Here is a 27,142-nt window from a genome sequence, read left to right as displayed (position 1 = left end):
CCTATATATAAATTTAATCTTTCTATTTAGTGGCATTCAATGTGAGCAGTGGGGGGGCAATGGAAATTATAAAGGGAGTAATTAGGAAATACAACCAATATCATAGCGATAACATAGGACTAAACTGGATCATTTACTTTTTATAGCTCTGTGCTAATCAACAGGGGAAGAAGTGGTGGGTCTACGTGCATCTATAAATTGACGGAGTTGATCAACCTGGAAGAAGATAAAACATTTGTCTCCTTTCCTCAAAATACATTTACTGGGATAACGGAGTGTAAAGGAATACTCTAAAGAAATAACATCCTGTCTTAGCGTTAGGAATTCTCTCCTTCTGATCTGCGTAATCTGTGCTAAATCTGGATAGATACGTATTGCCTGACCATAGAATAATAGGGGAAATTTACGAAAGTAATTCTTCATGACTCCATTTAGGTGTTGCACAGTTATAAATGCCACAAGCAATATACTTCTTTCCAAAACATCAGTCTCAGAGTTCTCCAAAAAGCTGGTCAGGTTCAACGGGATAGCTGGAGTTACAGAAGGCCTTATAGTAGAAGATCTGTTGCTCACAAATCTGCAAAAATTAATTGAGGGCATATTTTGCTCCGTATAGCCCAGACCTTCTTTAAAAAGTCTCTTTAAAGTAGTGAAAGGAATTTCTCCAGCTATTTTGGGGAAGTTCAGCATATGTAAGTTAAGATGCCGTATATTATTTTCTAGAACTTCCAGACGTCTAGAACAGGCCATCTGCTCTCTAATGACTGCTGCATTAACTACTTGAAGTGACTGAATCTTCTTTTCAGCCTCAGAAACTTTTACTGTAGTATCAGTGGCTTGTGTTTGCACCTCCTGAATTCTTTGTTGAATGTTATAATTCAGGGAATCCATTTTTTCTCCAGTCTTTTCATAGCCTGTCCTTGTCCCGCCATTAAGTCCCACAGTGACTCTAGGGTCACTGCCTCCGGTCTAAGTATTGCAGCGAAAGACTCACCATCAGCATCGGGTGATGTTACTCCCAGCTGTCCGTTTGGTAGTGGCTCCCCAGTTTCCTCTCCGAGGCAAACCACCATCTCCGGACTCCCTCGGGGCTCTGCAGCGATCGCAACGCTGCTCTCCCGAGCGGATTCCCTCACTGTCGGCATCTGCACCGAGTCTACCTCCACCCCTCCCCCCCCCCGGTCGCTCCGGCCACGTCATCGACCTGCGACTGGGGGATGACTCGGTCAGGGTCGCGCTGCGCTGGAGGCGGTCTTAGAACAGGGCTAAGGGACGCCTCGTCCACAGGGGCGCCCAGCTCTCCCTCACTGGTGCTCGCACCGGATTCCCCGGCTCCCTCAAGGTCCAGTTGGCGCATGTAGCGCAAGATATCCAGCTGCCCTAGGAGAGGTAAGGATTCGGGTGGGAAAATCCTTACTTTCCCCTTCCTTTTCGATGGCATAATTTCAAAGAAACTTGAATTCGTGAAGAGATTTCAGGAGCGTGCGAACAGCGTTCCGCCTATGCCACCATCTTGCCCGACCATACTGTGTGCTAGGTCTTACTTTCGGGGGAGGTCTTATATTTAGCAATTTGGCAAAATCTCTACTAGGTCTTATTTTCGGGGGATGTCTTATTTTCGGGGAAACACGGTATATCCAAGAAAATCTGAAGAAAGGTTTCATCAGACTCTCTAAGTCTCTGGCAGGTACAGGGTTCTTTTTTATTAGGAATAAGAATGGTTCCCTTTGCCCTTGTATCGATTACAGAGGTCTCAACAAAATCACCATCAAGGATCGCTACCCTCTTCCGCTGATCAACGAGTAATTTGACAGACTCCAAGGGGCCAAGATCTTTATCAAGCTGGATCTAAAAGGGGCCTATAACCTGGTCCAAATATGTCACGGGGATGAGTGGAAAACAGCCTTTAACACCCATGATGAACACTTTGAGTACTTAGTCATGTCCTTCGGCTTGTGCAATGCACCAGCGGTGTTCCAGAATATGATGAATGAAATTTTGCGAGACTTACTGTAACAGTGCATGGTGGTATATTTAGATGACATCCTGATCTTCTCTCAAGACCTCCAGACACACCAGATGGATGTGAGAAAGGTACTTCAAAGAATAAGGGATAATCATCTCTACACGAAGCTTGAGAAGTGCGCTTTTCATCAGGAATCTGTGCCTTTTCTAGGCTATATCATTTCCAAAGATGCCTTTCAGATGCACCCTCAGAAGATGAAGAGTATCCAAGAGTGGCCTCAACCTACAGGATTAAAAGCACTATGCCATTTTCTTGGCTTCACAAACTACTACAGTACGTTCATCAAACATTACTCTACCTTAACAGCACCACTTACAACCATGACTAGAAAAGGGGCCAACCCATCGAAATGGTCTGCTGAGGCTGTAGCGGCCTTTCTAACACTCAAAGAGGCCTTCCAAAAAAAACCCCTTGTCTTCGCCACCCCGATCCTCGTTGCCCATTCATCGTCAAATTTGATGCTTCTGACTTCGGCGTGAGAGCAGTACTGAGCCAATACAGTGACACCAATGTTCTCCATCCCAGCTCATTCTTCTCTCGGCATTTCTCTCTAGCTGAGAAGAACTATGGAATTGGAAATAAAGAATTGTTAGCTATAAAACTGGCCTTCAAGGAGTGGCACCCATGGTTGGAAGGTACGCAACACCAGATAATGTATATAGGGATCATAAAAATCTGGAATATCTATGACATACACATTGCCGTAACCACCGGCAGGCCAGATGGTCACTATTTTTCAAGCGATTTGACTTTCTGCTCAAATACCGTCCTGCAGAAAAGAATGTCAGGGCAGACGCCCTTTCACGCTCCTTTTCCCTGGAGGATGTACCCGACTAACCTATCCACATCTTCAGTCCAGAGAAAGTGCTGCTGGCAGCCACACATGCGGTCATCGCTGGTAAGATGGTGGTGCCTCGGGAAATGAGGAAGAAACTTTTAAGATGGGCACATGACTCCCATCTGGCCGGTCACCCTGGGCAAGGTTGCACATTAGCCATGCTCCAATGTTTTTATTGGTAGCCTACTATAAAGAAGGATATCCAAGCATATGTAGCTTCCTGTGCTACCTGCGTGGGACAGAAGCCTCCTGCCAGTCGTCCCTGGGGCCTCCTCCAACATCTGCCAGTACCTGAGGAACCGTGGACATACATTGCGACTGACTTCATGGTGGATTTGCCTCCCTCTGGTGGGAACAACACAATGGGGCGGATTTTAAAAGGAGCGCAAATAGCCTACTTTTGTTTGCGCTCCAGGCGCAAACAAAAGTACGCTGGATTTTAGTAGATACGCGCGGAGCCGCGCGTATCTGCTAAAAACTTGGATCGGCGCGCGCAAGGCTATGGATTTTGTATAGCCAGCGCGCGCCGAGCCGCGCAGCCTACCCCCGTTCCCTCCAAGGCCGCTCCAAAATCGGAGCGGCCTCGGAGGGAACTTTCCTTTGCCCTCCCCTCACCTTCCCCTCCCTTCCCCTACCTAACCCCCCCGCCCGGCCCTGTCTAAACCCCCCCCCTTACCTTTGTTAGGGGGATTTACGCTTCCCGGAGGGAGGCGTAAATCCCCGCGCGTCAGCGGGCCTCCTGCGTGCCGGGACGCAACCTGGGGGCGGGTCCGGAGGGCGCGGCCACGCCCCCGGGCCCGCCCCAGAACGCTCCCGACACGCCCCAAAAACGCCATGCGGTTCGGGCCCGCCCCCGACACGCCCCCTCCGAAAACCCCGGGACTTACGCGAGTCCCGGGGCTCTGCGCGCGCCGGTAGGCTTATGTAAAATAGGCTTACCGGCGCGCAGGGCCCTGCTCGCGTAAATCCGCCCGGTTTTGGGCGGATTTACGCGAGCAGGGCTCTGAAAATCCGCCCCAATATGGGTAACCGTTGATCAATTCTCGAACATGGCACACTTTGTGGCACTGCCAGGATTACCATCCGCTGCCGAACTTGCGAAGTTGTTCGTGAAACACATCTTCCACCTCCATGGTATGCCCAAACACATATTATCGGATAGTGGCGTTCAATTTACTGCAAACTTCTGGAGAGTGCTTTGCCGAAAATTCGACATTTCATTAGATCTAACCTCAGCCTATCACCCACAATCCAATGGACAAACAGAGAGAATGAATCGGACACTCAAACAATTTCTACGCTCGTATGTAAACTCTAGACAAAGCAATTGGGCATAAGTACTCCCCTGTGCTGAGTTCACCCTGACCTCGCATCCTGCTTCTGCTAAGGGGTCTACCCCATTTCAAGTTGTGTATGGTCGCCAACCATTACCTCCAATTCCTCTGCCACTGTCCGTGACTTCTCCAGCAGCCTAAACCACTGCAGTGGAATTACAACAATTATGGAAACAAACCAAAGAGCTGCTATTCAAGGTGGAACAAGAAAAGCACCTCAATTCCAACCTAGAGACAAGGTATGGCTCAGTGCGAAGTTCCTTCACCTCAAATTACCTTCTGCATGCTTCGCACCCCGATACATCAGACTTTTTTCCATTCTCCGACGACTTGGAACTCTGACGTACAGTTTGAAGCTACATCCATCCATGAAGATCCACAATGCCTTTCATGTGGCACTGCTAAAACCATTCATTCTCTCCGAGTTCTCCAACAAGACTCAGGAGCCAGCACCGGTTGATGCTGAGGAGGATATCACATATACAGTCGATGGCATCCTGGATGTCCGCAATAGAGGTAAACGTTGGGAGTATCTTATCTCTTGGAAGGACTATGGACTGGAGGAGAACTCCTGGGAGCCCGCTTAAATATCCTTGACAAAGACATGCTACGATGTTTCCATCAGACTCATCCTCGGAAACCCAACCCCCTAGGGGGGGCCCTAAGAAGGGGGGTACTGTTGCACCCGTCGGTCGCAGACGGCTGTGCCCTCTGTTGCTCACCTTTCTCCTGCCTGCTTCAATCTCCATTGGCAAGATGGCTGCCTCCGCTTCAACACGCTGAACCCTCCGGCGTCCCTGGACCAGCATGGGTGATTGCGTTCGCCATCTTTCTCCAGGGATCATCTATGGCACGTGCGCGCTGCCTCCTTCTTTACATGCGTCATGGCAGGAACCTCGGGGGCGTCCTCTCCGTATGACGTCACAGACTCCATATATTTAAACTCCCTTCGCTATACGAGCTAGGGGTGTGCATTTGTTCCCTATGAATTGGGAATCTGCAACGTATAGGGCCATATTTGTTGTATTCGTGGGGAAATGTATTGCGATTCCCCACGAATACAACAAATCTTTGACGAATTATTTGGCCGCCTAAAGGAGCCAATTTAAACAAACCCCCCACCCTCCGGACCCCACAAGACTTAACAAAACTCCCTGGTGGTCCAGTGGGGGGTCCGGGAGCCATCCCCTGCACTCACACCCTCGGCTGCCGGTTTCAAAATGGCACCGATAGCCTTTGACCTACTATGTCACAGGGCCTACCGGTGCCATTGGTCAGCCCCTGTCACTTGGCCATCGGTGCCATTTTGTGCTCCTACCATGTGACAGGGGCTGACCAATGGCACCAGTAGCCCCTGTGACATAGTAAGGGCAAAGGCTATCGGCGCCATTTTGATTACTGGCAACCGACAGACCGAGTGCAGGAGGTCACTCCCGGACCCCCGCTGGACTTTTGGCAAGTCTTGTGGAGGTCAGGAGGGACCCCAAGACTTGCCAAAAGTCTCTGGTGGTCCAGCAAGGGTCCGGGAGCGATCTCCTGCACTCTGGCCGTCAGCTGCCAGTAATCAAAATGGCGCCGATAGCCTTTGCCCTTACTATGTCACAGGGGCTGAGTAGCCGAGGGTTTGAGTGCAAGGGATGGTTCCAGGACCCCCCGCTGGACTACCAGGGAGTTTTGGTAAGTCTTGGGGGGGTCAGGAGGGTGGGGGGTTGTAGTTAATTTAATTTTAGTGGGGAAACAAATAGGAATCGACGTATAAACGTTTCGGGGGGCCCCCTTGCCGAATGCAACGTATCTGCCCTCCAACGAATATGAATCCCAAATGCAACATATGGCGTCCCTCTGCACATCCCTAATACCAACTACAAGTTAGCAAGGATTCCTTCCTGCAACTTTGCATTGTTACCAGATGCTTTCGCTCTGGGTTCTTGCTCCGGATGAGTTAGGTACCCACTCCTTGGGGGCCTTGCCTCGCTCCTATCTACCCTTCGAAGTCATCAGCTTCCAGCACGATGACTTAGGTACCCGCTCCTCGGGGGCCTTGCCTCGCTTCTACCTACCCTTCGGGCTTACCAGCTTCCAGCAAGGACGCCTATGGTACTCGCTCCTAGAGGGCCTTGCTCCATTCCAGACCTCCGCTTCTTGGGTGTCTCCCTCTACAACAGCTTCCAGCATCAGAGTGAGTACATCTGCCATTGATCTGTCTCTACTTTTGTTTCATCTCGTCCGACGTAGATTCTCAACCTACCCTGCTCTGCGGACAACTACTGGATCTACCCTCACTGGCATACCATCGGTGCCTGGGTTTTTGGCCTACCCCACTCTGCGGACCACTACCGGACCCATCACCTTCCCATGACCTGGTGAGACTCTAGATCTACATCTCCATGCTGTGGAATACAGACTGGACAACACCTTCAGAGACCCTCCTCTACTGGCTAAGGATCACTGCCCGTTCCTCGGGTCTACCAATTATATTGCAGTACAATAAAGACTTGCCTTCCGCTGTGCCCATTAGTACTAGAGCTAGCCTATCGCTACAAGTCCCCACTGGGCTCCACTCTGTAGGAGGTGTCATCTCTTGCAGTGACCAAGGGCCCACGACTCAATGTCTAAACCAAAACACCTGTTATCCACATTGAACAGTTATTTTCTGGAAAGTGTGCAATAAAATAAATCTCAAATAAACAAACAAACAAATAATGGTACCTTCAAGCTGCCAGCTATAGAATGTGACCATTTGTTAGATATCATTCCTTATCCAGTTCAGTTTGTCATCTTCCTCTTTACTAATCCACCTTCTTTGGTAGATGAATATACCATATTCTTTCTTAGTTCACTCCCAGTAACCATCTCTACCCATATCTAATCACAAGGTTGTTACCTGAGCATTTGGGGTAGATATTTAAAACAAAGCCAATCATCTAAAATAATTGGATAGACTTATCCGGCTAACTTAGATGGGATATTCACCTGCATGGCTATGCATCTGAATATCCCCATATTTGGTGCTTCTTAGCCGGATAAGTCTTATCCATCTAAATTTAGATCTACCATTGAGCAGCTCTAATCTAGACAAATAACTTATCCCACTAAGTAGCACTGCCCCATTACACCCACTGACTGCCTACAAGTTATCCAGCTAAAAACTTAGCAGATAAGTGAGTTATCCAGCTAATTGACAGCTGCTGAACATAACCGGCCAAATGTCATTTGAATATCGGGCTCTAGGTCTCCTAAATCTCTTGCATAGCCTGCCAAACAAACCAGGTTATATGAGCTTCTGCATTTCTGCTATGACTTTTTCATTGCTGTACTTTGGCCTGGATTTATCAAAATGCGATAAGTATCGCATGGGATAGCAAAAGGGGTGTGGTTTATGCTAATTTACAGTTTATCACAATTTACCTATGCTAAGGAGAGAGAGAGAGAGCCTAGCCATAGTATTCTCTCCCTAGATAGGTATTTGTATCCCTATGTAGGCCCACCTAGTAACTCGAGGTGGGGGTTAGGGGCCACTTTGACATTCAATTTTAGACGTAAGAACAGAACAGTGGTCTCTCGTGAACATTTGATGATCCTTGGAGTGAGGACACTCACCCAAAGATGAGATTTGGGCAATGTTCTCTCCACCTAGCCTGATGTTACCCAGGTAGAGAGTCCATCAAGCTAGGTGGAGACAACATTGCCAAATCTCATCTTGGAGTGAGTTTCCTCTCTCCGTCGATCTTCACATCCTCTCTCCTCAGATCTTCACAAGAGACCACTGATCTGTTTGTACATCTCACATTGAATGTCAAAGTGGCCCCTAACCCCCACCTCGAGTTACTAGGTGGGCCTACCATAGGGATACAGATACCTATCTAGGGAGAGGCTGCTATGGCTAGTCTGTCTCTCTCTCTCTCTCTCGCGCTCTCTCTCTCTCTCAGGAGCTTTAAATCTACTCAAACAGGCGTTTCAGGAGACATCGCAAAATGCGATAAAACCTTACCGCTCGGTAACACAAGCTATCACATGGCTTAACACTATTCAAAAAGGTGTAGTTAAAATCGGCGTTAATTCCGTGCGATAGTATTTCGCACACTGGCATACCCAGTCCACTCCCTGCCTCTAACTCCTCCTCTTTTCCAGATTTGCATCGCACCATACGATATGGTGCTATCGCATGCGTTAAAGACGTTTTTGCATGCGAACACATGCGAAAATGACTTAGCGCATTTTGATAAATGACCTCCTTAGTTAGTTAGTTGCAGCCTGCCAGTAAGTCCCAGCTGCTTAATTAGCTATAGTCATTTATTTATATTATTGCAGTATCAGACTACTTTGTTTCTATAATGTTAGGTACCAACACTTCTGAGAATTGTGTGTTATGTATATTAAAATAAAATAGGAGAAGGTATTAGGGATGTGAATCGGGCTTCGGACAATTGAAAATATCGTCAATATTTTCAAAATCGTCAGAAATCGAGGGCTCCCCCAAAACGATAGGAAAGCCCCACGATATTGATTGTGGGGGTTCCCTTATCATTTTGGGGAAGGGTGGGAAAAACGGCACACAAAAATAACCCCTAAACCCACCCGACCCTTTAAAAGTAACCCCTTAGCCTCCCCCACCCTCCTGACCCCCCCAAAACCTTTTTACAGGTACCTGGTGGTCCAGTGGGGGTCCCGGAAGCGATCTCCCGCTCTAGGCCGTCCTTCGGCTCCCGGGCCGTCGGCTGCCACTAATCAAAATGGCGCCGATGGCCCTTTTCCCTTACCATGTGACAGGGTATCCGTGCCATTGGCCGGATCCTGTCACATGGTAGGAGCACTGGATGGCTGGCGCCATCTTGTGCTCCTACCATGTGACAGGGGCTGGCCAATGGCACCGGTAGCCCCTGTGACATAGTAAGGGCAAAGGTTATCAGTGTCATTTTGGTTACTGGCAGCCGATGGCCTGAGTGCAGGAGATCGCTCCCGGAACCCCGCTGGACCACCAGGGGCTTTTGGCAAGTCTTGGGGGACCCTCCTGACCCCCACAAGACTTACCAAAGTCCAGCGGGGGTCCGGGAGCGACCTCCTGCACTCGGACCGTCGGCTGCCAGTATTCAAAATGGTGCCGATAGCCTTTTCCCTTACTATGTCACAGGCGCTACTGGTGCCATTGGTCAGCCCCTGTCACATGGTAGGAGCACAAGATGGCGCTGGCCATCCAGTGCTCCTACCATGTGACAGGATCCAGCCAATGGCACGGATACCCTGTCACATGGTAAGGGCAAAGTGCCATTGGCGCCATTTTGATTAGTGGCAGCCGACAGCACGGGAGCAGGAGGACGGCACGGAGCGGGAGATCACGGGAGATCGCTCCCGGGACCCCCACTGGACCACCAAGTACCTGTAAAACGTTTTTTGGGGGGGTCGGTAGGGTGGGGGAAGCTAAGCGGTTACTTTTAAAGGGTCAGGGTGGGTTTTTTGTTTATCGGCTGGGGCGCAGCCGATAAATAAAACGCGATCGGGCCCGATGGAAAAAAAACACATGTGAATCGGAGCCGGAATCCGAACTGATTCCAGTTCCGATTCACACCTCTTGAAGGTATATATAGTGTAATCAAGTAGATCTCAGAGAACTATATTTGTGTATTCTATATATATGTTTTGGTTTTACTAAATTCTAGTCTAAATTCTTGTCTAAATGAGTGCTCTTTCTTGTTGGCTTCTAAACAAATAAAGCAGTACATATATGTATTGAACAACCTGTACCGTAGTGCCACATATTTTTTGGAATTATAATTACATGCATGTCTGTGCTATTTTCTCCTTTACAAACTCTTGACAGAAAAAATACATGAAGAGATTGACAGTGTGGTTGGGCGAAACCATAGTCCATCCATTGAGGACAGACGCAAGTTACATTACACCAATGCTGTGATCCATGAAATACAACGATTCATTGATATAACTCCAATGGGAGGTATGCATTCAGTGGTGCGAGATACCCAGTTCCGAGGTTATACAATTCCTAAGGTAATTAATTAATCTTGATATTGTATTTAGCTGAAAAATGTTTCTTATTTTTAAAGTGGTAAGGGGCATTCTTGGATTATTTTTTCAACCCTTGACTTCCAGACCTTTAAAAAACACCTTAAAATGTGTTTATTTCTCCAAAAACTACATTGGAACCTATTGACTATAGCGTATTAATTCTGTAACACTAGTTACAGAATCTAAATTGTTACCATTAATAAGTGTTGATGTCATTTTAAAACGCACACATTTGAGTTACCAGTAAAACAAAATACAACCACATTTTATTGAGTCGCTTGCAAATGCATGCAAAGCAACTTATTAATATTAAAATGGCTTATCACAAATCAATTTAAGAACATAAGAACATAAGAATTTGCCATGCTGGGTCAGACCAAGGGTCCATCAAGCCCAGCATCCTGTTTCCAACAGAGGCCAAACCAGGCCACAAGAACCTGGCAATTACCCAAATACTGTTATTGTTTGTAAGGATTTTGGGTAGACCCCGGTACTCTGTGGCTGCTGACCATGCCCACGGGGGGGAAGTCCTATGAGGGGCCACTGGTCAGGCTCAGCTTCAGGACACACATACAGTTAGATCTTTTATTAAACAGTATTGAGGAACCACCAGAGGTGGCGGTAGTGAGTAGGAATGTAGCCCAGCTTGGGCTTGTAGTCCCTCAGGCTCAGGAACAGCGATCCCACAATGGCTGTGCTGTAGTGGAGAGAAACTGAGATCGTGAGTACAAGCAATATATGCAGGTTTCAGGAATAGAGCCTCGTTGGTATAGTACTCACAGAGCAGTCTCTCAGTATGGAGCACAGGAGCTGAAGTAAAGGCAGGCCCTCGAGGAGCGAGTACCTGGTTCCAGGGAACAGCTCTGAGAGAAGTAGATGGTAACTCACAGATGGTATAGGCAGCGGTGTCTTCCAGGCAGAAGAGAAGTCCAGATAGCGAGTCCAGGAACATGGGCCCTCAAGGAGCGAGTACCGGTTCCAGACAGTGACCTGAAAGAGAGGAGAGAGAGAGGCCCCCGAGGAGCGGGTACCCCAAATAGAGTAGTCCAAGTGGAGGCAGAGTATCTAGGTACGGTGAGCGAATCCCATCCATTAGGAAACCTTTGCTAACTCGACGGCTAGCAATCGCGTAAGCTATTTGTATCCGGGAAACGTGACGTCATCACAGGGGGAAGCCCATGAAGTTCGCACCAAAGAAAGTACTTGAAGCAGGGCCACACGCACCCCTAAGGCAACTGGACAGCATGGCAGGAGGCAGCGCCCAAGCCGGATCGGGGACGCCGGAGAGGACGGTAGGCAGAATCCGCGGCAGCCAAACGTCCGTCAACCGCAGGAGGAGTCGCCAAAGTGGTAAGGAGGGCAGAGTGGAGACGTCAGGCAGTGAAAGTCGTAACAGTACCCCCCTTCAAAGGGCGGTCTGCTCTTCGGGTACCAGGTTTAGGTTAGAAGGATGCGCGAGATGAAATTGATGGAGCATCTCTTTATTAAGGATGTTAGCCTAAGGCTCCCAAGAGTTTTCTTCGGGGCTGAAACCTTCCCAAGAAAGAAGGTATTCAAATGTTTTGCATTATCTTTGGACATCAAGATCTCTTCAACCTTGAATTCTAGGTCATCTTCTGCGTTGATAACAGGTGGTTCCTGAGTTTTGGAAGATAATTCACTGAGAATGAGCAGTTTCAAGAGTGAAACGTGAAAAGTGTTGTGGATGTTGAGTCCAGGTAGTAGCTTCAGACTGTAAGTGACGTTGCCAAGACGTCAGAAGAGCGAAACAAGTAGAGGGTAACTTCAGTCTGAGATGTTTGGTAGATAACCAGACTTTATCTCCAGGTTTGAGAATGGCGTGCGTCGTAGATCTTCTTAGCACGGTCACTCACTTTGATTAGCATGTCTTTCGTCTGAGTCCAGAGATTATGGATTTCATCAGCAGTAGTTTGAGCTGCTGGGGACATCACTGAGAGCTTCAGTGGAAGTGGTGGTGGAGAGCGTCCATATACCACTTCAAAGGGTGTTGATCCAGTTGATGTTGCTGGATGAGTGTTGATGGCGAATTCAGCCCATGGTAACAGTTTGGGAACTGATGTAGGCACGTATGAACTATTTTAAAGTTCTATTCATCCGTTCTGTTTGGCCATTTGATTGCGGATGATAGGCTGAAGTGTAGTCTAGAGAGATGTCGAATAACTTGCACAAAGCCCTCCAGAATCTTGCCGTGAATTGAGATCCTCGGTCTGAGACAATGTGTCTTGGTAAGCCGTGAAGGTGAAAAATGCGCGATATGAAGAGCTTCGCAACCTCCAAGGCTGAAGGTAAGCCAGACAGCACCACAAAATGGGCCATCTTGCTGAAGCGATCAACTGTTATGCAGATGGTATTAATTCCTCCGGAAGGGGGTAAATCGATTACAAAATCAGTAGCGATGTGTGACCAGGGCTGCTCCAGAACTGGCAGTGGTTGCAGCAAACCCCACGGTTGGCCAGAAGCAGGTTTGTTCTTGATGCAGTTGGTACAGGATACCACCTAGGATAGGGTATCCTTCTTGAACATAGGTCACCAATATAACTTCTGGATCTTGAGCAGGGTACGGTGTTGACCAGGATGGCCAGCCAGCTTGGAATCGTGCGCCCAAAACAGCACTTTCTTCCTGAGGTGTTTAGGTACGATGGTCTTACCTGTGGGCACAGAATGTGTAGTCACCAAGATGACTTTCTCTGGGTCAATTATGTGCTGAGGTTCTTCAGGCACATCCTCCGAGAGAAAGGAGCATGACAAGGCATCTGATATTTCTGTCTCCGGGGCGATACTTAAGCACAAAATTGAAACGATTAAAAAACAAGGACCATCTGGCTTGTATGTGGTTAAGACGTTGCGCATGGCTGAGATACTCTAGATTTTTGTGGTCTGTGAATACGGTTATTTGATGTTGAGTGCCTTCGAGCCAAAGCCACCATTACTCGAATGCAAGCTTTATTGCTAGGAGCTCTTTGTCACCGATCCCATAGTTCTTCTCTGCTGGGGAGAATCGTCATGAGAAGAAGGAGCAGGGATGTAAGGCTTTAGAGTCTCCTGTCTGGCTCAGTACGGCCTCCAAGCCGACATCTGAAGTATCAACTTCAACGATAAAGGGCTTGTTGGGGTCAGGATGCTGCAAGCATTTTTTGTGGAAAAGGCAGTCTTCAGTTTCTCAAATGCGGAAATGGCCTCCGCAGACCATTTTGAAGAGTTGGCACCCTTGTGGGTCATCACGGTCAGGGGTACGGTTAAAGAAGAATAGTTCTTTATAAAGCTTCTATAATAGTTGGTAAACCCCAGGAATCATCTCAGGGCCTTCAGGCTGGTAGGCTGGGACCACTTCTTGATACTCTGAAATTTTTGAGGGTCCATCTGGAAGCCATCTTTAAACACGATATAACCAAGAAAAGGCACTGAGTCTTTGTGAAATTTGCATTTGGAGAGTTTGGCATAGAGCCGGTGTTCAGGGAGTCATTGGAGTACTTGTTTGACATCCTCGATATGCGTGGGCAAATCCTGGGAAAAGATCGGATATCATCCAGATATACCATGACACTCTTGTACAACAGGTCCCGCAGGATGTCGTTCATCATGTTCTCAAATATGGCGGGTGCGTTGCACAGGTTGAAGGGCATCACTAAGTACTCGAAGTGGCCGTCTTGAGTGTTGAAAGCTGTTTTCAATTCGTCGCCACTACAAATGCGAACTAAGTTGTAGGCTCCCTTCAGGTCGAGTTTTGAGAATATTTTGGCCCCTTGAAGCCAGTCAAACAGCTCCGGGATTAAAGGCAGGGAGTAGTGGTCTTTAATTGTGATCTCATTCAGACCTCGGTAATCGATACAAGGACATAGAGTACCATCCTTCTTTCCCACAAAGAAGAAGCCTGCGCCGGCTGGAGACTTCGATGGTCTGATAAACCCCTTCTGTAAATTATCCTCGATGTATTCAGACATTGCCTTGTTCTCAATTGCTGAGAGAGGATAGATATGTCCTTTAGGAGGCTCAGTATTGGGTTTAAGTCTTATGACACAGTCATAGGACCTATGCGGAGGAAGGATATCAGCAGCTTCTTTGGAAAACACATCACTAAAGGATGCATATTGGGGCTGCAGTCCCGGCATCGCTGGAGTTATAGGCATGCAGATGACAGGAACAATCTCCTTAAGGCATTTCCCATGACAATCTGGGCCCCAGGGGAAGAGTTCCAAGGATGCCCAGTCAAATTGGAGTTGGTGTGATTGCAACCAGGGTAATCCCATGACAATAGGGTGCATGGCCTTCTCTAACACATAGAAGGAAATTGACTCCATATGGAGAGCTCCAGTGCAGAGAATTACTGGTACCGTTTGGCAGGTCATGTCATCCGGCAAAGGCTTTCTTGGATGGAGGAAAGTAGTAGTGGAACCTTCAAGCTGATGAGGGGAATCCTCAGATATTCCACTAGGCGTCGAAGAATAAAGTTGCCTCCTGCCCCTGAATCCACCAAGGCAAGAGTTTGAACGTAGACGGTCCGCAGATCAAGGAGACTGGGAGAGAGAGTGGAGGACAGGGCATTGTGAGGCCTAAGAACAGTCCTCCTGCAGGACTTAGGCCCGTCCATTTCCCGGATGAATTGGGCATGTAGGAACATCGTGACCAGACTGGCCACAGTACATGTATTGGCCATGCCTCTTCCGAAGTCTCCTCTATTTGGAAGTCAAATGTCCATGACCAAGTTGCATTGGTTCATCTTCACTGGCAGCAGGAATTACTGGAACCATCCAAGGTGCAGGTTTAGCACTGACCTCTTTCAGACCAGATCTTCTAGTAGGCCGGAGCTCCTTCACCTTATCACGAAGCCGGTGATCGATCCTCGTAGCCAAAGCCACTAGTTCATCCAGCGAGTCAGGTTTTTATTGAGCGGCCAGCTCGTCTTTTAAGCGAAAATCCAGGCCTCTGAAGAAGAGGGTCTTCAGGCATTTCGGGTCCCAGCAGAGTTCTGTAGCAAGAGTCTTGAACTCTATTTCAAAATCAGCTAGTGGTCGGTTGCCTTGCTTCAGGTCCACTAACGCAGAATCGGCAATGGTAACTCGAGCAGGATCATCTAAAACGGATTTAAATAAGTCCATAAATCCATCTATGTCCTGCAAAATAGGATCCTTGCATTCCCACAGTATAGAGGTCCAAGAAAAGGCCCTTCCATCAAGATAAGATAGAATCTAAGTAGTCTTGGAAAAAGCTGTAGGGAACTGAGAAGGCTGTAGTGCAAAGTGCATGCAGCACTGGTTTAAAAAGCCCATAGTCTTCTGAATCTCTCCCGAGAAATGAACTGGAGCAGCCAGCACTACAGCAGTCTTTAAAGTTACTTCATGTAACTGACCTTCATTGCTGGAATTAGCGCCTCGGGTCTTCTGTGCATGCAGCTGATGAAACGCTGAAGTGAGTTTCTCCAAGGCGTCTTGCTGTTCGGAAATGTGTAGAGCCAGGCCCGGAATGGCCTGCAGGGCATTGAGCTGTGCCGGATCCATGGAGTTAGCAATCTGTTATTGTTTGTAAGGATTTTGGGTGGACCCCAGGACTCTGTGGCTGCTGACCATGCCCACAGGGGGAAGTCCCATGAGGGGCCACAGGTCAGGCTCAGCTTTAGGACACATACACAGTTAGATATTTTATTAAACAGTATTAAGGAACAACCAGAGGTGGTGGTAGTGAGTAGGAATGTAGCCTGGCTGGGCTTGTAGTCCCTCAGGCTATGGAACAGCGAACCCACAATGGCTGTGCTTTAGTGGAGAGAAACTGAGATCGTGAGTACAAGCAATATATGCAGGGTTCAGGAATAGAGCCTCATTGGTATAGTACTCACACAGTGGTCTCTCGGTATGGAGCACAGGAGCTGAAGTAAAAGCAGGCCCTCGAGGAGCAAGTACCTGGTTCCAGGGAACAGCTCTGAGAGAAGTAGATGGTAACTCACAGATGGTATAGGCAGCGGTGTCTTCCAGGCAGAAGAGAAGTCCAGGTAGCGAGTCCAGGAACATGGGCCCTAGAGGAGCGAGTGCTGGTTCCAGATAGCGACCTGAAAGAGAGGGGAGAGAGAGAGGTCCTCGAGGAGCGGGTACCCCAAATAGAGTAGTCCAAGTGGAGGCAGAGTTGCTAGGTACAGAGAGCAAATCCTGTCCTTTAGGAAACCTTTGCTAACTCGACAGCTAGCAATCGCATAGGCTATTTGTATCCGGGATGCGTGATGTCATCACAGGGGGACGCCACTGAGGATCGCGCCAAAGAAGGTACTTGAAACAGGGCCACATGGCGCATGCGCCCTAAGGCAACTGGACAACATGGAGGGAGGCAGCACCCAAGCCGGACCAGGGTCGCCGGAGAGGACGGCAGACATACGCCGCAGCAGCCAAATATCCGTCAACCACAGGAGGAGTCGCCAAAGATTTAAGGAGGGCAGAGTGGAGATGTCGGGCAGTGACAGTCGTAACAAACACTAAGAAGATCCCATGCTACTGATGCAATTAATAGCAGTGGCTATTTCCTAAGAAACTTGATAAATAGCAGTTAATGGACTTCTCCTTCAAGAACGTATCAAAACCTTTCTTGAAACCATATCCTCTGGCAACAAATTCCAGATCTTAATTGTGCGTTGAGGGAAAAGTAATTTTCTCTGATTAGTCTTAAATGTGCTACTTGCTAACTTCATGGATTGCCCCTAGTCCTTCTATTATTTGAAAGTGTAAAAATCCGATTCACATCTACTCGTTCAAGTCCTCTCATGATCTTAAAGACCTCTTTCATATTCCCCCTCAGCCATCTCTTCTCCAAGCTGAACGCCCTAAACTCTTCAGTCTTTCCTTAAAGGGGAGCTGTTCCATCCCTTTTCTCATTTTGGTTGGCCTTCTCTGTACCTTCTCCATCGCAACTATATCTTTTTTTAGATGCAGCGACCAGAATTGTACATAGTATTCAAGGAGTGGTCTCACCATGGAGTGATACAGAGGCATTATGACTTTTTCCGTTTTATTAACCATTCCCTTCCTAATAATTCCTAACATTCTGTTTGCTTTTTTGACTGCTGCAGCACACTGAGCCGACAATTTAAAAGTATTATCTTCTATGATGCCTAGATCTTTTTCCTGGGTGGTAGCTACTAATATGGAACCTAACATTGTGTAACTACAGCAAGGGTTATTTTTCCCTACATGTAACACTTTGCACTTGTCCACATTAAATTTCATCTGCCATTTGGATGCCCAATCTTCCAGTCTTGCAAGGTCCTTCTATAATGTATCACAATCCGCTTGTGATTTAACTACTAACTACTACTCTGAATAATTTAGTATCATCCGCAAATTTGATAACCTCACTCATCGTTTTGCTTTCTATATCATTTATATATATATTGAAAAGCACTGGTCCAAGTATAGATCCCTGAGGCACTCCACTGTTTACCTTTTTCCACTGAAAAAATTGACCATTTAATTCTACTCTCTGTTTCCTGTCTTTTAACCAGTTTGTAATCCACGAAAGGACAACGCCTCCTATCCCATGACTTGTTTGTTTTCTTAGAAGCCTTTCATGAGTGACTTTGTCAAACGCCTCCTGAAAATCAAAATACACTACATCTACCGGTTCACCTTTATCCACATGTTTATTATCCCCTTCAAAAAATGAAGCAGATTTGTTAGGCAAGACTTCCCATGGGTAAATCTATGCTGACTGTGTTCCATTAAACCATGTCTTTCTATATGATCTACTATTTTTCCCGACACTGAAGTCAGACTTAGTGGTCTATAGTTACTCAGATCGCCCTTGGAGCTCTTTTTAAATATTGGCGTTACATTGGCCACCCTCCAGTCTTCAGGTACAATGGATGATTTTAATGATAGGTTATAAATTTTAACTAATAGATCAGAAATTTCATTTTTCAGTTCCTTCAATACCCTAGGATGCATACCATCTGGTCCAGGTGATTTGCTACTCTTTAGTTTGTCAATCTGGCCTACTACATCTTCCAGGTACATAGTGATTTGGTTCAGTTCGCCTGACTCATCACCCCTGAAAACCATCTCCGGAACTGGTATCTCCCCAACATCTTCATTAGTAAACACGAAAGCAAATAATTAATTTAGTCTTTCTGCAATGCCCTTATCTTCCCTAAGAGCCCCTTTAACCCCTCCACATTTTAATGGTTCAACCGACTCCCTCACAGTTTTCGTGCTTCGGATATATTTTAAAAAGTCTTTATTATGAGTTTTTGCCTCTATGGCCAACTTCATTTCAAATTTTCTCTTTGCCCGTCTTATCAATGTTTTACACTTAATTTGACAATGCTTATGTTTTATCCTATTTTCTTCAGATGGATCCTTCTTTCAATTTTTGAAGGATTTTTTTTGGCTAAAATAGTCTCTTTCACCTCACCTTTTAACCATGGCGGTAATCGTTTTGCCTTCCTTTATTAGTTGTCTGGTGAAGAACTCTAATCACATTAAGTCACATGATTGGATTCTTAAAAAGTTAACTATACCTGCTGATATACCTACTCCAATCCCATCTCCCCCCTGGAAGAAGAAAGGGCCCACTACAGCCTGATGTCCCCTCCCCATGGATGAGGCACCTGCGGCTTGCTATGGCAGCCTAATGATTTTCCCCTCAGTACAATATCCCTCAGCAGCAAAGGAATCTTACCTTAGGAACAGACAAAGGGGATTTTAGGCCTGTTTATCTTTCATCCACCTCTCCTAGATCCTCTCCAGGTCCTCCCACCCTTTGTCTTCTCTTGGGTATTGCACACAATCCAGGAGAGAGACTCATGCCACCATGGGTGCTTTAGTCATGAAGAGGGGATCAGCTGTTCCTGCCTTGGCTTGTAATATAGACAAATTACCAGAGTAGAATAGTAGCATGATTACATATTGTAACCTACTTATATTAACAGCTATGGTAAAACTAAGTTAATTCAGTATTCATTAGAGGCTTTACACCCTTTAATCATGGAACTAACATTAGTTTTTAATATGCTTCTGAAAAAAAGCCCTTGACTTTGTCCTTTGCTCTTTACTTATCTGTCCTTCCTTCTATCTGATTTCCAGCATTCCTGCTATTAACTCATTTAATTTGTGGTGCATTTAATTTACTGTTTCTTTGTAGCATATTGGGATCTTTGTTAACAGGCACATTGGAGAAAAGCATTTTATAAATAAAGCAATATTTAGATTGACTGATATTTCAATTTGTGTTTAATTTCTAATTTCAGGGTACCGATGTTTGCATGTTTCTGTCTTCTGTATTGTCTGACCCCAAATATTTCAGAGATCCAGAGAACTTCAACCCAGGACATTTCTTGGATGAAAATGGTGAATTTAAGGCAAATGATGCATTTGTTCCATTTTCTATGGGTAAATGACTATTATATTTTTTACAACTAAGGATAGTTTTTTTCTCAAAAGAAAATATCATCATATTTCTTTTTTTTTTAAAATAATTTTTATTCAGCAAAGTGCACATTACAAAATTCATCACAACAGATCTCAGAACAAAAATCTTCATATTAGAATGTGTTTCAGCATAACCTCAGGAAATGCAATTATACATTAATTTGTAAACTGCATAGTTGCCATTTTAAATATAACATAACTGAACCTCATTCAAAACCCGAGAGGAAATGTATACCTCATCAATCATCCTTACATACCTTCTCCATACCCATACATACCTATGCTGTCATCCACCGACCCACCAATACTTTCTACATTTTACAAACAAAAACACACATGCACTGACTCCCAGGACATAAAAGGGAATCAACCAGCAAGCAGCCCTGCATGTGTCAGTTACTAATCTACAAATGAAAAATCCCGTATAAATGGAGCGGCAGTAGCGCTTCAAGAGACCTCATAATAATTGTCAACTTTTTAAGCTGGCATGTAAGCTTATATTGGCTCAAGCTTTACTTTACTTGTAATCATCGGTCTCTGTAAGCATGAGATGCTCCTGCAATAGGTAGCTATCTCGCGGCACGGTCAGTCTCTATTAGTACTCAAATGAGTCTCTTAGTTTACTTAACTTGCGATTTTAATGTCCGTAGACGAACCAGTATTGTTGATGCAGGTATAATCCGATGCTATTGCCGACACGGCGTGTTTCGGAGGAAACCCTCCTTCATCAGGGGCTCGGATGTCACTAATGCCGGTTTTTCACATAACTGCAATAAAGTAAATAGACCAGACAGTACCAAGGTATGCCGCAAATTTAAGGCTAGCGTAAAGAATGGGAGAAAACACTTACTTCGTGGGAGGCAAGTTATGCGGCTGTATTATAGCGTCTCAGATAGTTCTGTAAAGCGAAGAATTGACATTGATGAAATATCCACTTGGTAAAGAACTAGATAAAAGATACCTTTTCTCCATATCGTACTGGCTTCCAATGATGCTGGACTTGCATTCGTGGAGCCGTGCGAGACGTCTGTCAGCGGCCGGCGCGATACAACCGCTAGCTTTTTAAAGGAGAAAAAAGGCGCCAAAACGATGTCTAAGTCCTGAAATGGGCATTTGCGTCACTGGCAGGCGCCATCTTAGATCTAGACTATCCATAAAAGGGAAATGACGTCGTTAGACGCCATTTTGAAAAATTCTCAAATACAGGATGTCCCCCTATCTATCCATAATTGGGTTTATGCGTCACTCAGGATGCCATCTTGAACTGAAAAGGAAAAAGTAATAGCGGGGATCCCAACAAGAGTTACAATTAGATCAATGTGTACCACTCGATCCTTTCATTGAGACCAAGTGGTTCCACAGATTGGAGACGGTGTATCCAATATTGTTCTTTCCAGTTTAAAATAGAAATTCTATCCCCACCTCGCCATGATTGAGCAACCTGCTCTATGATTAACCATTTGAGTTGTTCAAACGTGTGTTGATATGTAACGCAATGTTGCACTACGGGGGCCTTGAGGTCCTGATTTTTAATTCGACTTTTGTGTTCAATAAGACGTATCCGGATTTTGCGCTTAGTGCGACCTACATATATTTTATTGCAAGGGCATATTAGACCATATATAACAAAATCTGAATTACAATGGATGAGATGTCGCCGTGTGATTTGCACCTGCGTATTGGTATCTGTCCATTCAATGCCCGTAATCGCCTGAACACAAAAACTGCAATTGCCACATTGAATTTGGCCAGGGGGACCTGGAACTTGATCGAGGTATTGAGTTGCCCGGACCACATGTTGTTTAATGTTAGTGCCCCGGCTGTATGCAAACATGGGCTGATTGCAAAAGATGGGGTGGGGGCTTAGAACATGCCAATTGCGTTGTATAGATTGTCTAATTTGTTGGGTGAGGTCAGTGTGTTCCAACACACACACTAGTTGTGACATTTGAGTCTTACTCTTATAGTGTAACAGGGATTCCCGTGGAGAGAACTTAGCTCTTTTATATGCTCTCTTGATTGCAGTCCTTGGGTATCCCCTGTCTCGAAATCTGTCACCAAGGATGGCACTTTGATGTATGAAATCTTGTTGATCAGAACATATCCTCCGAATGCGGAAAAACTGTCCTACTGGGAGCCCTTCCTTGAACCTTCTTGGATGGTGACTCTCAAATTTTAAAAAGTTATTGCGATCAGTGGATTTTCTGAAAAGAGTGGTATGAATAGTACCTGCATGTTTTGAAATCAGGATATCCAAAAAAGATAGTCGGTCTCTGTCGAACACCATGGTGAATTTAAGATGCATGCTGACTGTGTTAAGCCATGTAAGAAACTCAGTCAATTGTTGTGCTGTATCATTCCAAATGAAGAATATGTCGTCTATATATCTTGACCATTGGATAATAGATTTAAAAAAAGGGGAAGGATATATAATTGTTTCTTCTAATTGAGTAACAAATAAATTGGCAATATCCGGGGCCATTGGGGACCCCATAGCGACCCCATGAATCTGTAAGAAGTATTCCTGTTGGTACGCAAAATAGTTCTTAAACAGTACTAATTCCAATAAGGACACTAGAAATTCTGCAGGTATGCGTTGCGGACGTGTGAGATTATTAAAAATAGTTGTACCCAGTTCTAATGCTTCTTTTGTGGTACATTGGTATAGAGTGATTCTATGTCTAAACTCACTAATAACGCTTCGTTTGGAACTGTCTGCAAATTTTGAAGTAGCCGTAGCATGTGAGATGTGTCCTGTATATATGATTTTGATGTACTGACAACAGGTTGAAGGAAATGATCCAAAAATTTGGCAAGTGGTTCCAGCAGCGAACCATTTGCAGATACAATGGGCCGACATGGTGGGTTTACCAAAGTTTTATGTATTTTGGGTACCCCATATATGACTGGTGTTCTTGGATGTTGTACGTTGAGAAACCTATACTCTTTTGTGGTGAGGAATCCTCGTGATGAGGCTGTTTGTAATATATCTTGGATCTGAAGGAGAAGGTCTGCTGTAGGATCCGTTGTTAATTTACGATAAAATTTTTTATCATCAAGTTGTCTATGAATCTCTTGTTGGTATGAGGTGTGGTCCATGATCACGACCGCTCCCCCTTTATCCGCAGGTTTGACTATGATATCGGTATTTTGTGCTAGCTGTTTAAGTGCCTGATTTTCATTTCTAGGTAAGTTGTAAAAAGTATGTCGTGGTGTAATCTCCAAATTAGTAACATCTTGAAGGACTAATGTTTGAAAGGTTTTTATGTGAGGGTCAATGGGACCCGGTGGAAGCCATCGGGACTTCGGTCGCACGATGGACATGTCTTCGGCGATATCTATAGTTGAAAAATGATGTTTAATTATAAGAGATCGAAAAAATCTATGCAGTGCTATCCTGGTAGTAAATGGATTGTGTCTATTGGTTGGAACAAAGGCTAATCCCCTGTTAAGTACCGATTCCTCATCTGGTGTTAGGTGGTAATGCGATAGATTGATCACTGACGATTGGACTGGGAGCGAGTGAACGGTTTGTGCCACATCGCATCTTCGTCTCGGGATGGTTGATGTGTGGTTTTCTTGCCTCGTGCTCGTCCTGGTTTGGGAGGAAATCTGCGTTTGTCTAAAAAAGACTTCTTGCGTGTGTCTGAAGTGGCATCTGAGCCATTAGAAGACTCCTCTGAATCAGCGAAAGCAACTTTTCTGGGTGGATCTGTGGATGTTTCCTTATATTTATTTAACCACAGATAGATGTTATCTTCATCGTAGTCGTTTTTGTCGCGATGGAATTTAGTAATCTTCCTGCGTTTAATATCCGTCCTGAGTTTTTCAGTAGACCGTTGAAGTTCTTCTATGGATGTCTGTGCTATTTCTTCAGAGGTACTTTGTTTATATTCATCCTCAATAACAACGATTTCTGCTTTAATCTCATCAGTGACTATTTTAGTGTATTCAATAATTAACAGCATAAGGTCTAGGGAGCACTTGTTGAGAATGGCTACCCATTTGGTAAGAAAATCTGGTCGTTCAGTGAACATAAGAGGTTCCTTATTCATTCTGAGGCCCCTTGGGATGTACTGTTGTTTCACATATTCAATTAAAGTAATACCATGGAGTTCCGCACGTACATTACGTTTATGTAAGTTGGTAAGATCAGCTAAAGCATCTGTGGTTGGTGGAGGGGGAGCTGAATCTGAGAATAGAGATTGTTCTAATGCTATAGTTGCCACGTGATCAGCTGAATAGCTGAAAATGTTCTTCCAATCTACAGCTGCCATGGGTAATGGATATTTATCGTAACACTACAGAAAATAAAGGAATCCACTGAACAGGATAATAATGATTATAACAACAAATGAAAAATCCCGTATAAATGGAGCGGCAGTAGCGCTTCAAGAGACCTCATAATAATTGTCAACTTTTTAAGCTGGCATGTAAGCTTATATTGGCTCAAGCTTTACTTTACTTGTAATCATCGGTCTCTGTAAGCATGAGATGCTCCTGCAATAGGTAGCTATCTCGCGGCACGGTCAGTCTCTATTAGTACTCAAATGAGTCTCTTAGTTTACTTAACTTGCGATTTTAATGTCCGTAGACGAACCAGTATTGTTGATGCAGGTATAATCCGATGCTATTGCCGACACGGCGTGTTTCGGAGGAAACCCTCCTTCATCAGGGGCTCGGATGTCACTAATGCCGGTTTTTCACATAACTGCAATAAAGTAAATAGACCAGACAGTACCAAGGTATGCCGCAAATTTAAGGCTAGCGTAAAGAATGGGAGAAAACACTTACTTCGTGGGAGGCAAGTTATGCGGCTGTATTATAGCGTCTCAGATAGTTCTGTAAAGCGAAGAATTGACATTGATGAAATATCCACTTGGTAAAGAACTAGATAAAAGATACCTTTTCTCCATATCGTACTGGCTTCCAATGATGCTGGACTTGCATTCGTGGAGCCGTGCGAGACGTCTGTCAGCGGCCGGCGCGATACAACCGCTAGCTTTTTAAAGGAGAAAAAAGGCGCCAAAACGATGTCTAAGTCCTGAAATGGGCATTTGCGTCACTGGCAGGCGCCATCTTAGATCTAGACTATCCATAAAAGGGAAATGACGTCGTTAGACGCCATTTTGAAAAATTCTCAAATACAGGATGTCCCCCTATCTATCCATAATTGGGTTTATGCGTCACTCAGGATGCCATCTTGAACTGAAAAGGAAAAAGTAATAGCGGGGATCCCAACAAGAGTTACAATTAGATCAATGTGTACCACTCGATCCTTTCATTGAGACCAAGTGGTTCCACAGATTGGAGACGGTGTATCCAATATTGTTCTTTCCAGTTTAAAATAGAAATTCTATCCCCACCTCGCCATGATTGAGCAACCTGCTCTATGATTAACCATTTGAGTTGTTCAAACGTGTGTTGATATGTAACGCAATGTTGCACTACGGGGGCCTTGAGGTCCTGATTTTTAATTCGACTTTTGTGTTCAATAAGACGTATCCGGATTTTGCGCTTAGTGCGACCTACATATATTTTATTGCAAGGGCATATTAGACCATATATAACAAAATCTGAATTACAATGGATGAGATGTCGCCGTGTGATTTGCACCTGCGTATTGGTATCTGTCCATTCAATGCCCGTAATCGCCTGAACACAAAAACTGCAATTGCCACATTGAATTTGGCCAGGGGGACCTGGAACTTGATCGAGGTATTGAGTTGCCCGGACCACATGTTGTTTAATGTTAGTGCCCCGGCTGTATGCAAACATGGGCTGATTGCAAAAGATGGGGTGGGGGCTTAGAACATGCCAATTGCGTTGTATAGATTGTCTAATTTGTTGGGTGAGGTCAGTGTGTTCCAACACACACACTAGTTGTGACATTTGAGTCTTACTCTTATAGTGTAACAGGGATTCCCGTGGAGAGAGAACTTAGCTCTTTTATATGCTCTCTTGATTGCAGTCCTTGGGTATCCCCTGTCTCGAAATCTGTCACCAAGGATGGCACTTTGATGTATGAAATCTTGTTGATCAGAACATATCCTCCGAATGCGGAAAAACTGTCCTACTGGGAGCCCTTCCTTGAACCTTCTTGGATGGTGACTCTCAAATTTTAAAAAGTTATTGCGATCAGTGGATTTTCTGAAAAGAGTGGTATGAATAGTACCTGCATGTTTTGAAATCAGGATATCCAAAAAAGATAGTCGGTCTCTGTCGAACACCATGGTGAATTTAAGATGCATGCTGACTGTGTTAAGCCATGTAAGAAACTCAGTCAATTGTTGTGCTGTATCATTCCAAATGAAGAATATGTCGTCTATATATCTTGACCATTGGATAATAGATTTAAAAAAAGGGGAAGGATATATAATTGTTTCTTCTAATTGAGTAACAAATAAATTGGCAATATCCGGGGCCATTGGGGACCCCATAGCGACCCCATGAATCTGTAAGAAGTATTCCTGTTGGTACGCAAAATAGTTCTTAAACAGTACTAATTCCAATAAGGACACTAGAAATTCTGCAGGTATGCGTTGCGGACGTGTGAGATTATTAAAAATAGTTGTACCCAGTTCTAATGCTTCTTTTTGTGGTACATTGGTATAGAGTGATTCTATGTCTAAACTCACTAATAACGCTTCGTTTGGAACTGTCTGCAAATTTTGAAGTAGCCGTAGCATGTGAGATGTGTCCTGTATATATGATTTTGATGTACTGACAACAGGTTGAAGGAAATGATCCAAAAATTTGGCAAGTGGTTCCAGCAGCGAACCATTTGCAGATACAATGGGCCGACATGGTGGGTTTACCAAAGTTTTATGTATTTTGGGTACCCCATATATGACTGGTGTTCTTGGATGTTGTACGTTGAGAAACCTATACTCTTTTGTGGTGAGGAATCCTCGTGATGAGGCTGTTTGTAATATATCTTGGATCTGAAGGAGAAGGTCTGCTGTAGGATCCGTTGTTAATTTACGATAAAATTTTTTATCATCAAGTTGTCTATGAATCTCTTGTTGGTATGAGGTGTGGTCCATGATCACGACCGCTCCCCCTTTATCCGCAGGTTTGACTATGATATCGGTATTTTGTGCTAGCTGTTTAAGTGCCTGATTTTCATTTCTAGGTAAGTTGTAAAAAGTATGTCGTGGTGTAATCTCCAAATTAGTAACATCTTGAAGGACTAATGTTTGAAAGGTTTTTATGTGAGGGTCAATGGGACCCGGTGGAAGCCATCGGGACTTCGGTCGCACGATGGACATGTCTTCGGCGATATCTATAGTTGAAAAATGATGTTTAATTATAAGAGATCGAAAAAATCTATGCAGTGCTATCCTGGTAGTAAATGGATTGTGTCTATTGGTTGGAACAAAGGCTAATCCCCTGTTAAGTACCGATTCCTCATCTGGTGTTAGGTGGTAATGCGATAGATTGATCACTGACGATTGGACTGGGAGCGAGTGAACGGTTTGTGCCACATCGCATC

The 27,142-nt window shown here is 45.1% G+C and overlaps 1 protein-coding gene across 2 annotated transcripts in view; it reads left to right on the top strand.

Annotated features, from left to right (window-relative positions):
- Window positions 1–27,142, top strand: part of LOC115084910 (cytochrome P450 2G1-like) — a 154,088-nt gene that overhangs the window by 86,020 nt on the left and 40,926 nt on the right. For both annotated transcript variants that reach the window (XM_029590323.1, XM_029590322.1), the window contains 2 exons: window positions 10,017–10,204; window positions 19,467–19,608. In XM_029590323.1, the coding sequence (XP_029446183.1) occupies window positions 10,017–10,204; window positions 19,467–19,608 (330 nt within the window). The remainder of the gene's footprint in view (window positions 1–10,016; window positions 10,205–19,466; window positions 19,609–27,142) is intronic.

Source organism: Rhinatrema bivittatum, chromosome 2, assembly GCF_901001135.1.
Source record: "Rhinatrema bivittatum chromosome 2, aRhiBiv1.1, whole genome shotgun sequence".
NCBI classification, from domain to species: Eukaryota; Metazoa; Chordata; class Amphibia; order Gymnophiona; family Rhinatrematidae; genus Rhinatrema; species Rhinatrema bivittatum.
The sequence above is the reverse complement of the archived record's forward strand: the minus strand, read 5'-3'. Positions and strand labels throughout refer to the sequence as shown.